Source organism: Phytophthora ramorum (assembly GCF_020800215.1).
Source record: "Phytophthora ramorum isolate Pr-102 chromosome Unknown Phyram_PR-102_s0005, whole genome shotgun sequence".
In the NCBI taxonomy this organism is placed as follows: Eukaryota; Oomycota; class Peronosporomycetes; order Peronosporales; family Peronosporaceae; genus Phytophthora; species Phytophthora ramorum.
This window is the reverse complement of record NW_027150651.1, coordinates 854,776-870,532: the sequence shown is the minus strand read 5'-3', so window position 1 is coordinate 870,532 and position 15,757 is coordinate 854,776. Positions and strand designations below refer to the sequence as shown.

The 15,757-nt window shown below is 50.4% G+C and overlaps 2 protein-coding genes across 2 annotated transcripts; both read right to left on the bottom strand.

The window, feature by feature from the left end:
- Positions 1-65: 65 nt before the first annotated feature.
- KRP23_5968 (E3 ubiquitin-protein ligase HERC2) lies at positions 66-7,273 on the bottom strand (the record flags this gene model as incomplete). The annotated part of the gene is made up of 5 exons (XM_067891098.1): positions 66-292; positions 361-473; positions 547-6,683; positions 6,770-6,943; positions 7,016-7,273. 5 exons carry the CDS (start codon positions 7,271-7,273, stop codon positions 66-68), a joined length of 6,909 nt encoding a protein of 2,302 aa, XP_067745487.1.
- A 4,685-nt stretch (positions 7,274-11,958) lies between these two features.
- Positions 11,959-15,099, bottom strand: KRP23_5967 (uncharacterized protein; the record flags this gene model as incomplete). The annotated part of the gene is made up of 6 exons (XM_067891097.1): positions 11,959-12,008; positions 12,963-13,005; positions 13,976-14,355; positions 14,421-14,620; positions 14,684-14,722; positions 14,795-15,099. 6 exons carry the CDS (start codon positions 15,097-15,099, stop codon positions 11,959-11,961), a joined length of 1,017 nt encoding a protein of 338 aa, XP_067745486.1.
- Positions 15,100-15,757: the final 658 nt, after the last annotated feature.

Here is a 15,757-nt window from a genome sequence, read left to right as displayed (position 1 = left end):
CGTGTTGATTGAAAAATAAAATATGAATATGCATCCTCATATCGATACAACGAGGGGTGATCTGCTCACTCTCCAACCATGGTGGCCATGCCAGCAATCACGCTTGAGACTGCAGCAGTTGCCGTAGCTGTAGCAGTGGCGGCAGCATTGGTCCAGTTAATGCCTTGGCCAGCTCGTTGAGCTACCGTCGTATTGTCTGCATCGATAGACTGGCAGTGAGTGATGGCGTACACGAGTTTATCGTGCATGACTTCACGACACGAGTACGACGGCAGATCGATGGAAAAGAAACCTGCAATACAACGCCACAGCGTTAGTATGGCGCATTCACGTACAACGTTATTGGGAAGCATAGCTTACAGGTATGAGCGATGGGCAAGTACATATCAGCACGACCCGCAGCCTTCGGGAGACCCGAAATCTTGAAGTCCTGCGTGAAGTCTGCTGCATGTGTAGGCAAACGCGACCGACCCCTGTAATAGGTAAACAGAACAACAGATTAGTGCACTGAATAACCAAACCAAACTTAAATCTGGTGGCTCTTACCAGACGAAGCGAAGGAACGATGATTTCTGCTCGGCGGTGAATTCTGCCAAGATGTCCCAGAAGTAGGCAATATGCGGGTCTGTTGCTAGACAGCCGTCGCCGTATATGGTTCGCCGCCGTAGAAGAGCAATATCTACGGAGGCTTTGCCGCACACGAGTGTCCGCAACTCATGCCACGAGAATAGCCCCAGAGTAGGTGCTGGTAGAATCGTTGCTATACCACGCGAAATGTCCCCACATACTGGCGCGAACTCAGTAAGACGGTATGTCTCGACTGCTGATGCGTACTCCTCACGATCTTCCCACGTAACGTGCAAATGCTGTCCCCCAGGCACTAACTCAACTGTCTCCCGCGTACTGGATAGCACAGTAAAACTTGCATCCACGATCTCATCGAACATAGTCTCCGTAATGCCGTGTGCATCCAAGTTCGCAATCGTGTCCACAACCTGAAAGCATCCCTGATGGACAGCTTCAATATCGTGTCGTGTTACATTCTGCCCTACCAATAGTTTCCACACCACGGGCGGAAGATTCAGATCCAATGGTGTTTTAGTTCGCACAGCCACTCCTGCAAGTTTGCCGAGGAACTCGGCCATCTGCACCCGTCGCGGGTTTGAGCGTAAGTGTGAGTTTGGAACGAAAAGCTCACGGTTTTCGCCCGTGTTCAGCAATGCGTTGGGACACTGTCGAAGTACAGGCAGCAATGGCGTACGGGTTTGCAACTCGGAGCTCAGCTGTGCCAAACACTCGCGGTACAGACCGCCGAAATCGTCTCCAAATTCGCCGACAAACTGGCACTTGAATGCACGGTCAGCCCCACGTAATAGAGCAGGTTGCAGTCCGTGAAGTTGCTCGAAAGTCTGGGCGAACACACTATCCCGCTCACCAGCTTCGCTAGACAGCGGATCACCACGCTCCGATAGTTCCAGTGCATCATGAGCACGGTTGCGATCGACTTCAATCTCTGGACGAGCTGCTGCTGGAGCTTGCTGCTCTTTGAGGACTCCGAGCCACCACGCAAGCTTCACGTGCTGAAAGACCACACCACGAAGCTCTCGAGCCCCACGAGCTAGCAATGAGTGCTCATCCTGGGCTGAGAAGTCGATAAATGCCAGTGATGTCTGCAAACGGCAGTTGAAGTTACGTAACACCAAAAATCGGCGTTGGAGTGTCTCCAAGGGTACGCCTCGCAGTACCGGGAATCCCTGTAGTTGCTCTTCGGTTGGAACAAACTCCTCGGGAGCCATACGCAGTGGGTCACAGCTTAATAGCGCCTCGGCACGAGTCTCGCATATTTCGTTTACGAGCTGCACAAGAGCGCGATCCCGGGCTGGGGTAAATACACGCTGGGATGCGTGCAGGTGGCGAAGCTTATCACCGTACTTGGTCGCTAGTAGCCGGCGGCCTGTTACTGAGAATTCTGGGACGGCAGTGAATGCAACACCCCACTTGGTGTCTCCGGACGACTGCTGTTCCTGCTGTTGCTGCAATAAACTCGTCACATCACCAGTAACGACCTCTTCAGCGGATCGAACCGCGTCAGTATCTCCCTGAGCAGAGGGCGGAGGTGGAATTGTGCTTGAATCCAATGCTTCACTTTCTAAGTCCTCAGACAGCGATAAGGATTGATCATGCAGTAATTGACGGTGCCGTGCGCGGCGTGCCATTGCTTCTGCTTCTTCGCGAACGAGTGCCTCCATTGCGTGCATGTTCGCCAGAATGAAGTCAGCAGCCTGCTCTGCATCGTCTTCACAGTGGCGGAGCGCGTAGACGCACCATTCCATAGGGAACCCCATTTGGCTCAACGCAATTCCCAATTCCATTCGGAAGTTTGGAATTGAGCCATCACCCAGGCTTCCTTCGCCAGCAAATCCACCGAGAGTGTCTTCTTCTTCTTCACTGTAGTAGGAATCCTCCCCACTCGCCAGTCCGCTACCGGTTCGAGGTAGTCCCGGTTCAAGACCCCCATCCTCGACTCGGTGTCCACCGATAAGATCGATGGAGTCTCGCTGGTTGTACAATGCAAATCCAGGGTAAAACGTACCCTCAAGTTTAGGCCCAGTTCCACCAGGACCAAACGCAACACCCAAGTCCTTTCCATTGAGTGCGTAGCTAAGCGTACCGCGCCGCAAATCAAGCGTGAGGCGGACAATATCTCCAGTCTTAAATTTGTCGCCGTATGTACCACGCTGCTTGCTGCCATTGTGCCAAAGCGCACGATTGCCAATCCAGCCCCACCCGCGGTTATCTTTGCCCAAGTAGGAGTCTAAGCGTACGTCGCGACGAGCAATCCCCAAGAAGATATTTGAGCTTGCTGTCACAAACGTAATGCGTACTTCCCAAATGTGCACACCTCCATCAAAACGCGCCACACCAATACCTGTTTGCCAGCCTTTATCACGTGCGAGAGAGAGCCGAGTGTCTCGTGCTTCAAGCTTAAGATATGGGCCTTTACGCACACGATCCACACGACACTGGAAATTAGACTGCACGGGGAACCGCCACACAAAACTGTCTCCATCGATGGTGACTTCCTGCCCTCCGCAGGCCCCTGTAAATGCACGCACTTCTGCTTCGCCTCCTCCGCTGCCTTCAGTGCCTCCTTCACTTCCAGCAGCATTTCCACCCTGCAGGATCTGCAAGCAATGAGAGCTAGCTGTCTCACTCTGAGGGTCTAACCGCACGCGAATACTGGTAGCAAGCGGGATACTGACGAGTGACTCTTGTAGGTCGAGATCGTATGGATGTGCACTCTCTACGCGAATACACACATCCTCTGAAATGTCTGACAAGAAATTGTCAGCCGAAAGCATAAATTCATCGGGTAACTGAGCCTCAATGGCAGGGTCACTTGGTGTCCCTGTCTTCTCACCATCAGCGTTCACTTCATCAGACCTCGCGGGATCCATTAGCGCTTTCATCACGCCATAAACTTGACTCAGAGGCTCAAACCACTCGAAAGCACTCATAAGATTATCACAGTCAAGCGAGTGGAAGCGGAAACTGAAGTTCGCGTTCTTCACTGAAGCTGTCGCTGTGGCACCCAGGTTGGCGAGCAATTTGCAGTCTGCGTTGAAAGAAATGGTAGGGTGTAGCAGTTGTGGTCGTGAAATACTCGAGAATGCAGTACCCAGCAGCTGGCCATTCTTGCAGAAGAAAAGCTCTTGAGTATCTAGGCGCAAACCACAGCCAAAAACATCACCAGGGCTTACAGCACCTGCAGGTTCAACCCAGCGCCAGCGATCCACAAGAGTGTCACCAGCACACAACGCTTGGCCGTTTGCTGGAGCAAAAGAGTAAGATCGAGAGCCGTCAGCACTGCCGCCCACCAATACTCCTTCAAGTGGGAACGACGGTGGTGAGAAACCCAGCGCGAGCGAGCCTCCCATTGTAGTGCTTGTGCCCCACTCCACGACTGTGACTTCGAAATACACAATTTCGGCTTTTACCTCATCTCGCATTGTCATCATGAGAGCTGGGGTATGTTCGAAGCGGCAAGAGTACACCTCTCCGGGAGGAACACCAAGTCCTTCAGCTGCCAACGCTTCTCTCGCCGCCGTGTTGCCGCTGTCTTCTGCGCGATAGTCTAGCAAGAATTTACGCTCTTCGCCAGATAAATGGCGACTGACCGCCATTTTGGAAGAATGGCTCACCAGCATCTCCACGAAAGGCTGTTTGGAAAAATGGAATCGGTACGGTAGGCTCAACGAGCCCCCTCCATCTCGTTCTAAACAAGCGGCGAGCTCTTGTATACGCACACCGCGTTGCTGATCCTCGACAGCAAGCATCAACTCTACAAACGCCTGCAAAAGAGCATGTAACGTAAATCCGCCGTCTTGGTCTTGGCTCAAAGCCATAATCTTGGAGCGACAATAAAGTAGAGCTTGCTTGTCATACCAATGTGCACCACGCTGGATCACCGTAATGAGACCTCGTACAAGTGCGACTGCAGCCTGCCCACTAGACGGCTGGTTTTCACGCAGAACTTGCTGTACGAGAGTAAACAGAGCCGCCGGCAGTTCGGGGCGTAACCGTATTGAAGTATTTTGTTTCGCCGGCTTGCTAGATAGCACCCGCTGATATTGCAGTAGCAGCTCTAGGAAGGCGAGCACATGGTCCACACTTATTGGTGCACACAGAACCAAGTCTTCATCTGAGAGACTCACCGCGAACGCCGTGCTGGGTTCAGCAGCGCTAGTGTCATTCAGTGTAACAACCGGTAGAAGCAAACCAGTGCTAAACTCCGACTCCACTGCCCAAAGAGACGTTTGAACAACAACGTCGTCAGCAACGGGCAGCATTAGCTGCATTCGAGAAGAATCAATCGCCTGGTTCTTGGTGTTACGACTATGTGGGGTCGGACCATTCTCGCCGGTGGCATCTTCTTCGTCTTGAGCTTCATTCTCGACTTCAATCGTCGTCGGAAGCTCAACACCTCCACCCCCTGTGGAAGCAGGTGAAGCTGCACGCCAAACACAGTGAAACGAATTAACACGTTTCACAAGGTCTTCGCGAATACAACGTGTGCTGGAGACATCTGGAGGCTCAAAAGGGTCTTCCTTGCTTCCTGCTACGCATCCTAATGCTACGTACCCAGCTGGTGCAACAGGCCACCAGATAGAGCGCAGCTGCTTGCGTTGAAAATCCGGATCACTTTCGGAGTTCTTAGGCAAGCCTTTTCCAGTAATATCCACACGCTCAAAGCTTGTAGGTGGGGCCAAAAACTCTTGCTCATCGTTATCGTAAATCAGTAGCATTGGTGCATCAGGAGCACCGTTACCACACTTCACCACATCGCCAAGGCAGAACCATTTATTGGTAGTGTCCGATGCAGCCTCCGGCACTGGAGGTAGCGTCGGACGCCAAATTGTCACTGCATGATCTGCAGCAGACTTCATCCAGCTATTGTCACTGCCGAGTGAAGACGCGAAGCGTTTTCTCCACTTGTGGCGATACTTTAGTAGTGGGTCAGGTGGTGGAATACTCCACAAGCGCTCGTATGTGTCAACCACCATGACTTCAAGGCCGCAAGAAAGCAGCACAGGTCCCTTCGGGAAGCACCCGTCCGTTTTCCGATTTCGAAGAGGCGAACTTTCCCACCCCAGTGCAGTGGCTGGTGTCGCATGCGTACGCGAAAGAACATGCAAGATCGTTTCGAACGTGATTGCATCCAGTGTGTTGGGCTGGTACAAGTCATTGACATCCTCTCCAGCGTCGACCCTGTTCTGATCATTCTCAACAAGGGATTCAACAAGCTGAGTAATGCCAGACCAGCCTAGTTTTGCAGGGTGTTCCATGACTTGGTCGATTGATCGCTGCACAGTTGACAAATTTTGTGAAGAGAGCAGGTTTGATACCAAAGTTTCTGTTGGAGAGCGTGCCATCACTTCGCGCACCATGCGCGATAGGATCTGCTGAATCTTGCCGTTCTTTTGCGCCTTCGGTTGTTGATGCAACTGATACTCTGTTTCGTGCTGCAAATTCAAACTCGCTTGATGGGGAACGCTCAAAAGCGTAATCAATCGCCGAAGTACCAAAGGATTCCCAAGATCACTGAGAGGTGCGTCTCCGGTCTGTGAGGCATTTCCGAAGAGCCGTACAATCTGGACAAGAATTGTGCGTGCATGAATAGCTGCGAGGCGCTCACATAGTATCTCTTCTTCACGATCGATCTCAAACGCGTTCATTTGTCGTACCGCATCGTCAAAACTGCTGTTGCATTCGCTCCAGAGCGTTAACTCTGATTTGCTGAGCATCAATTCCAAACCGGCACCACCAGCGTTATCCATCTTTTTGGTTTTAACAGGACTTCCCATCGCTCTGCTAGCAGCACGGGGAGGCACAGGAGGGCACAGTGCACTGGATTCTGTGAGAGCGTAGCTTGGGTTTTCGTCTCCGATGTCCTGAAAGTTTACCAGCGGCTCACTAGGCTGTTCCGCAAGTAGGGTGGCATCCGTTGTAGTGAGAGATCTGGGCGATGACACTGAATTTTCCAGTTCTGCACTTCGGCTTGAAAGTAGTAAGCGTAAAGCATCGCCGTAGCTGTTATCTGTTTGGCGTAGAGCTTCAGCGCACACTGACTCAGATCGACCAATAACCATTGCTAAGTGGCGCACGTTTGAAGGGTAGCCACGCTGTGCGGTGTTGCAAAGTTATAAAAGTAAACGTTAGACCTATCATCATATGCACTTCTCGCAAAAATACTATAACAGATACTTACCAAGTGAAGCCCACGACTTTGCTGAATCACTGCAAATGCTTCATCCAAGACACCAGCCGACATGCGAAGAGCTTCTTCGCACTCAATCGCAGTGGTCACTAGGTTGGCTTCTTGAACCCGTGCAAGAAGCCGAAGTGTAAGTACTTGCACGTCCTGTAGGCCTGATGCCGCATTCTGTTAACACGATGACAAATCGTTAAATTAAGTGCTCGCATGATGGCAAATGTGTGAAGAATGGAAACGTACTGAAGGTGCAGCCAAGCCTGTGTCACCGTTGGAGCGTAGAACGCGTGTCTTCGCCAACTCAATAGGAATACTAGGGCGCTGTAACGATGACTCACGGTTTACGCTGTCGCGGCCTAATGCGATACGAAGCATGGATCCCACCCCGCCTTCCTGGGCTCGAGGCGATGGGATAGCGGTGGGCTCATTCGGAGCGAAACTTTCGCGCTGCTGGTAAGATGCCGGAGACAAGATGCCTGCTGGTACCATTGTGGAGTACATATTTGCTGTTGGGGGTCCTACCGTAGGTGTACCTGGGGCTTGTAACAACGAAGAGCGTGGGGATGTGTAGCCACCAGCTCGAGGTGAATCCACAGCAGGATTTGGTGAAATGAGTGCACGAGGGACATCACTCTCAGCAACAGACGTTATTAAACGAAGCCCCTGGGTTATCGCCTGACGAGTCTCCGCTGAGGTGGTATTTCCACGAGTCCCGCGATTCTGCAACTCCGCTGGGCTCCTCGATACTACCTGTGGTGTACCAAGTTGTGGCTGTTGATACTCCTGGCCGGGGATCAAAATGTTCAGATCACCTGGGTTCTGTGGCGCAGTGACGATAGGAGGCGGTGCGTGGCGACCTCCGATACTACTTCCAGGGGCTCGAACCTGGAATTCATAAGTCACAAGACCACCTCGAGATAAAATCAAGGATATCCGGGACCCCGACGTGATCCGAGTGCTGGATCCATGAATACGCACACCATTTACAATAGTACCGTTCTTGCTGAAGTCTTGAAGCTCAAATTGCTCTTCACCTCCTTCCGTTTCCCGCCGTAATCGACGCAAATGGAAGTGGCGACCACTTACACTGCGATCGTTTACAATGAGATCACAAGCATCCGCGGCGCGACCAACCCGTATTATAGGAGCCGTTAGTGGAAACGGTGCATAATCGATGGCCGAATGCCCAGCAGCACCAACAGCATGTCCGTGCTCATTTTCACTCAATGGTGGCAGGGGAAGTAGTACACCCCATGCCCCAAATGGAAGATCACCATCTCCTGATCTGTTGGGCCGCTGTGCAGCCCCACGCAATGCGCTCGATCCGAAACCAATTGGAGCAGCACCCGCAAATGAGGGGTGACTTATCTTACGGCGCGGTGACTGTATGGCATCTATTCCCCAGCTTAAAGCATTTTCGCTCCCCAATTTTCGAATAACTTCGTCGCGCATTTCATCTTCGTAATGATCCAAAGCAACATCGATCACCTCCTCAGTATCCAAGAATATTTGTCGCTGCTTTACGCATAGCCATCGTTTTTGGAGAGCGCGTGCTGTTTCAAGCACTACTACGTCTGACTTTCCTGCCCACGACATCGAGTTCTCAGAGGAAAGCAACGTGACCACGCTCGTTACGAGCTGTGAGTCCAAACTCATTAACGTAGGGCTTAGAGTTGTAATCTGCTTCAATAAGGATGACAACGCCTTTGATGACCTCCATCGCATTTGCTGTTTGTACATCTTGAGTCGTCCCCTCAATATTTTCTGCACCGAACTGTTCTGGGGAAGTGACAAATCGTAGTGCATAGTACCCTCTTCATCAAAACAAGAAAGTGAAGAAACCATCTCCGATAGCGTCGTGATAATGCTTTCTACATCATCGAACATGTCCACAAGAGCTGGGATGCGCTCGACTACCTGGAGCTTGGAGAGTGGGAATGTCTGAGTTCGTGTATCTGGTGCAATCAACGGAGAAATGGAGTTTTCAGGACTGGAATCCACAACTACATCTGCTAAGAGATCTGCTGTGCGTGGATCTCTCGTGATTCCGGAGAGGACGCCCGCCCTGCTCGAACCTTGGTCCCCGGCGCCTTCAATGGTGACGGATCCGCTTTCTCTGAACATTTCAATGTGTCCACCAACAATGCTCACTGCCGCAAAAACTGTAGCCAAACCCTCAAGTGCATCTTTGGCCTTTTGCCAGAGCATTAGCGAATGCTTATCTCGAGTAATTGTCTGTGCTTTCTCCGTGTCATTAATCGAGTCGTCGGTTTCTGGCGACGAAGTAGTCGACTCGGGTTTTCTTAGACCCGTGGAATCATTCTCTTCCTGGAGGCCATCAAGCACTGCGGTTTGTAGAGTCGTGGTGTCTGCTTCCTGGATATTTGTGTAATATGCACAAATGGTGTCCAGCAGCTCGCATACCTTATCTGATTTCGTAAGCCCTCGGTTGATGGCGGCATTGATCGCGACTTTCCAGGCTGGATACAGCGTAAGATAGCGCAGAAGTGCGACGGCCTCGGAAGCCTTCGCTTCTGCAACGTGAGCTTTCTCGAGTGCAGTTTGCTGAATTTGACTAACCTCAGTATCATTCGCTATACAAATTCCCTTCAAACACCGTGCTGACTGGCAAAGAGCAGTATTTGAACACTCCAAGCCAAGTTCATGGGAGCAAAGACGAGGCCGGAGCAGGAGAGGAAGGCCCACTAACCCCATCAGCATACTTAGAATATCCCCTGAGAGGATGGGGGCAGCCTGCTGGGAACGGTAAATCTTGTTGAGCGCTGATACAGAATGCTGCGGGAATACTAGCATCGCCAGGCGAATACATATAGTTGCGGAAGCCAAGTCGGAGGAGTTCATTCCACTAATGATGTGGGTAGTCACCTCGGAGTTGGCTGCAACTATCGAACCTACATCAGTATTTGCCGAACCACACGCGAGAAGCACACTTAATATCTGGTTCCTGTAAAAGTGGGCGTGGAGCGAATTGAAATCCACTCCCGTGAGAATCCCCGAGTCTGGCGAAGATAACGTAAACTTGGAACCAAAATACTGCAGTAGCCCAACGCACACTCGTTTGAGAGATACGCTAGTGCCCAGCAAGCTAGGCCCTGTAGCCGTTGTAATCCCACTTGTGGCAACATAACCGGCATCATCAACTTGCAGAAACTTCAGGTTTTCCAGCAAAAAGCGTATGAACGTGGATAGCACTGGATTCACACGATTGCTTGCTGGTGCTAGGTGGCGTTTAGCTCTTTCGCCAGCATCTTGAAGGGATCGATACATTAAAGCGCGAGCCATAGCCCAACCAGCAGCGTGTAACTTCACCAATGGAAGCTTGCGTTGTGGGTAGCCACGTTTGATCTGGAGCGGTGCACGCTTAATAGCCGTAGAATCAACGGCGTACTTGGAGTCGATCTCCTTCATTAGCGACTCAAATAGAGCATCTGAATTCACTAAGCAGCTATTTTCTGGAAGATCTTTTGCTTGGCTCGCGTCATCGGATATTCCATCAAGTTCACGGTTCTCACCAGAACGACCGGTGAGAATGTATGAGCTGTAGAACCCGGCCGCTATACGAACGACTTCATCGTTCGCGAGCGAATTAGAAGGTACGGGCAACGGGAGATCTGCAGAAGGAAGAGTTCTCGATCCTGCTCCAAGTTGACCCTTGTTGTTACGCCCGAACACCATAACCCGTCCGTTTGACATTAGAATAAGCGTATGGTAGCACCCACATGACGCGACCTTGATTTTGGAGGACAAAGGTAGTGGTACATACTGTGCACTATTCTTGTGGTCCTTGCTTCCAATTCCCAACTGTCCATAGTCATTCCGCCCCCAAGTTATGAGCTTGCCTTTTTCGCTGATCGTCACAGTGTGATAGTATCCACAGCTCACCGCAACGATCTTTTCATCGCTTTCTCCAAGTGATGTTTTAGCCAGAGTCGGTACCTTCATGTTTCGTGCATGACCCAGGCCAAGCTGTCCGTAGTCATTCTTTCCGAATGAGTATACCTCACCACCACTAGTAATTGCGACGGTATGATATAGTCCACACGCCACCTTGATGACCATTTGACTCGATAAGCCATCCACTAATTGCGGAGTGTGCTGGTGCTGGGTATGGTCAAGGCCCAATTGTCCACAGTCATTCATACCAAACATCAGCAATTCACCGTTGCTCGATACAATTGCACTATGATGATAACTGACGGCGGCAGTCGTAATATGATACTTTTCACGGACACTGTCGATCATGCGGGGCGTATGGCTCTTTGAAATTGTAGAGCCAAGGCCTAATTGGCCCCTGTCGTTGTATCCCCATGAATACACAGCACCGTCTGCAGCCACAGCTAGCATGTGCTCACATCCATTCGCTGCAGCGACCATATTAATAGCAATTCCGCTTAGTGCACGAACAGGAGTAGCGATGATAACCCTCTCCTCAAATGTTCCATTGCCGCATTGGCCACTCTTGTTAAGTCCACACGTGTAAACTGCACCATCCTTCATGACTACAGCGAGGACTTCATTTCCTCCAGCAACATCACGAACAGCCTTTGCAGAAAAGAATGGTACATGCTCCAGCTTGCTCGTTGAGTTACAGTGTCCTAAGCAAAGTTCTCCGTAGTTGTTTTGCCCACATGCAAACAATTCACAGTCATCAAAGCTGGCCACACCCGACAGTCTTTCCGACGTACCAGTTTGTCCTGATGCGGTTACTCCTATATTTTCATCTCCGAGCGCAGCGTTTGGCGATTTGGATCGATTTAATACGTCACCGAGTGTTGCGATTTTGTCATTCCATGACCTTCGTGGTGGGCAAAGAAGAGTGTTTTCCATCTGATCATCTTGAGATTCACCGGAAGTGTAGACGTAATAGGCTGAATCAAGATCCCCTCGGTTGTCGTCATAACATGCAGCGCACAGCTTGACACTGTCATCATCTCTCTGTCCATAGTATACCCCACACAGCGGCATTCTCTTACACTCCTCGCAACAATAGGACCCTGTCGTGCTTTCGTTGTATGCAGGGCCATTGTCGCGGTCAAAAATGCCGCATAATCCAATGAACCCGATGTCGATGTTTGAACCAGACGCCGGGCAAACTGCCTTTACGAGAACATATCGACCAGTGACAGGGTAGGCCAACTGTCTTGAAATCTGAGCACAATTACCATCTAGTACGAAGAACGCAACAGGCATACGTTCATCTCGGGGGCAATGTCCACTGCTTGGGGGGAAAGGCAAGGCTGCAAAGTCTTCAGCGGTCATGTCGTCAAACTCCTGATAGCAAGTTAGATCAGGAGGACTACTAGTCACAAATACTACAGCACAACGCAGAGGGCTAGAGTAACCAGGTCCAGGCCCTCGAACACTGATGTAACTCACACACATAGGAGTGTCAACTTCATGCTTCAGCACCAGATTGACATTGGTTCCCTTCGCTGAGCTGTACACCGTCGTATCGTCCAAAAGACAATTTCGAGAAGAATGAGAGCTACTGAACTCGCCACCGTCGCAGGAATGCACTTGTAGTTGCAAGCTCTTTCCTAGTTGCAGCTCATTTGATGAAGAGATTTGCTGATTCTGGAATTTCGTGGCGGGGGAGAATGCGTGTGAAGGTAACTCAAGGCGGGGGCGGGGGTGAAAATTAACATCAAAGACAGTGCCATTGCAGAGTGCTGATACCGCAGGGAACATGGGCTTGCTATGAGTAGCAAGGTTGAAGTGGCACACATCAGGTTCCGAGTGATCAGAGAAGAGTGTGACGGTGGCTTTTTCGAAATCAAACAGAATGCCAAATATTCCGCCTTCTAACACGTCTTCTGGGCTATTCCATTTCACGTCAAGCTTGCTGTGCCTCAGTGGCATATCCAACTCAGAAAAATCATTGCCAACAACCCCACAACTGAGGGCTGACCGTCCATCTCTTCCAGCCGAAACAACGCGAATTTCAATGAAAAGACTCCCATTTTCGAAACCCTGGTTGGCCACAATTGTCTCGAATTGGTCCTCGGATGAGCTACAGTCACCGGCAACCACTGTGGATCCATTTTGCATGAGTTGAAGCCGGTCACCTTTGAGCTTTCCGTTCCAACTGATTGTTGCCCCATCAAAAGGAATTGCGACGAGACCTCCGGAAACAACTGGGTTAGAAAACTGAAAATTGGTGCTGGCGCACCACAGTTTTGACGGAACTGGGGGTGCAAGGTTCCAGTGTACGTCTGCATTCTTGACACCGATCGAAGAGAAATAACCGCAACCAGTTATACCTGTCATGGTTAGAGAAGCAGTGTAGCACCTCCTCGAACCGATGTAGAACTCTATCTGCCTTTCCTCGCAATTCAATAGCACGCCAAGCACATCGGTGCGATTCCATCGAATTCCGGCAATACCGAGCATTTCCCCACTAATTCCCTCGCGATGGAGGTACACTCCGCAGAGATGAGCCTCACCAGGAGTGTATGTATTAAGATCTGCCGTACCAAGGGTAACGCCAACAAAGACAGGAGTATCTCCAACTGCACGCACCGACACTTCCCAATACCACCGCCCTCTGTAGAACAATTTGTCAAAAACGGCAAGTCCCCCGTTTTCACTGGTAGTAGGTGGGGTTTGCGCGCTCTCGTCATTTGCATCAAGACTTTTATGCGTAATCGTAAGTTTACGAAGATCCGTGCCGAGAGTAATGTACCGAGAGCAGATAATATTTGGGTACTTTGATCCAGTGGAAGCAGGTAAAATAGCGTACTTCTCGGTACTTTCAACATCGATCGGCGAGCTGTCTGACGCATCGTACTGGATAAATTTTTGCCACCCCTTCCAACCGATTAGCTCGGTCATCAAGGGTATCAAATTTGTACGTTGAAGTTGGTCCCAGTCTTGGCCCTTGTAGGGAAAGCAGCAAATTTCCAGTACAAGTAGCATATCGTGCACAGCAACCTGAACGGTAGACGACGACGATTTCATTTCACTGGGCGCATTATCCACTCCGCTTTCAATAAGCTGCTGGACTTGGCGCAGATGTTCTGTGGATGCCTTGAGAAGGAATGTCTGTAGTTCGAAAAATTCTTGCCCTATGTCCTCGGATAGCTGAGGTCCAGCAAACTCAAGGTCAACAAGGTAATGCACTTTGACGGTTGAGTTTTGAGGTGCCGATAGGTTCCCCGAGTTTTGGCCACTGTTAACACGAACCCGCTTAAATGCTGAAGACAGCATCGGAATAACGTGGAAACGCGAGGTCGGTATAGTTTCCGTGCACTGGAGTAGTCGAACGAACGTCTTCAGGCCTTGCAGGCGCTTTTTAGCGCGATTTTGATGTGCCAGCAAGATGTCTCGCATTTGGTCTTCTGGGTACCGTGATGACGTCTCGTTCTCTTTACTGGAAGTAATCAGGCAGCTGCTTGACTGCTGAATGAACGCAAAAATGTCCGCATGGACCTGCTCGTCTTCCTCTTCCATTACTTCCATCGACTTTGTTTCCATCAGTCTGTTCAGCTGACGGGTAAAGCGTTTTTGCTCAGGCTCTTCCGGGTTAGCCTCGATCGGCTCTGTTTGGTCCACTTTCGCGAAATCTGCAATTGTAAAGTTCGTAAATAACACCAAGTGAAAATGACTAATATAAAAGTATAGTCCTTACCATAGGTCGTTGCGATCGAGATTCCGGGGAGGAGCTTCATTGGAGATGATGCTGATGGAGCGCATTGGATTGGGGCAGGTGCTAACTGAAGAAGCAGCTGTGCTCGACGAATCACAGGCTCGCAAACAGCATTGTATAGTGCTTGCTGTCTTTCCTTCGCCTCCATATCTGGAGAAAACCCGTTTGGTGCACCCGTCTCACTGCAATACAAGCAACAATTCTTAGAATCAACATTTCTGGCACGGAGTACGCAAATCAGCTACCTGAAAGCAGCAGCCAATTTCTGTTGCTCTCGTACGATCCTGATCACAACGCACAATCACTGATGTTAGTCTTCAAAGGAGAGCGAGAACAATTAAATATTCAAACCTTACCAGCGGCGAAGCTGAAGCGCAGCCTTCCAGGCATCGACTACCGCATCTGCCAGTGCGCCATCGTTTGAAATAGGTTCCGTTGTGTAGGAGATATTGGTGTGTTTCAAAAGAGCCGCGAACGTAGCACGCACTGCCCGGTCCACTGCCTCGATTCCACCACTCTTTTCCAGTGTCGCTTCAACGCTATCTTGCCTTTTCAGCCTTGCAATTCGTAGCTGTGGATGTGTGCCACCTGGAGCCGAACCGGGATCTAGAGCATTTCGAACTTTATCCAAAAGCTTTTTACCACTACCAACGTTCTCCATCACTTGCTGAAGAAGCGTTTCATTTCGAGCCACACCACTATCAAAGTTTGCATCGAGATTAACTTCTTCCAATCCACCACGAAACAGGGGAGAGTACAACCACCGTTCACTAACAGCTACACCGTCATCTAATTCACCACCGACAATCAACGTTGCAGCGTAATGACTTCCAACCCAAATTAGTACTTGTTGAAGGTCCTCTAGCCACTCGTGGCTTTCGTCAATGGTTTTACCGGAGCACTGCGCCATCGATGGAACGGGCTTTGAGAGTGAGTATGGTGCTGGGGGTGGTCCCACGTTGTCCTCAGTTTTTTCTGGGGTAGGTACAAATCGCCCACTCATAGGGTATATGTGTTGCGAGAGAATTGTCCGACTGGGAACAAACGAAACTTTCTGTGGATCATATTCAAAAATTCCTGCCTCGACCCTGGTCTTTTGAATTTTAACCAACAGTGCGTCTGTCCCAAAAAGCTTTGAAAGCTCCGAAGGAATAGTCAGCCTGCGAATCTCGGCGTCGTGGGGCAAATCTTTAACTTTCCAGTATGTGAAACCCTTAGAGTGAATGATCTTCTCCCACAAGCTCTTAAAAATTCGCCCATACGTGACTGATGAGCCACTACTCTGGTGAAGTAGGTATGATGAGAGCTCTTTCGAGACG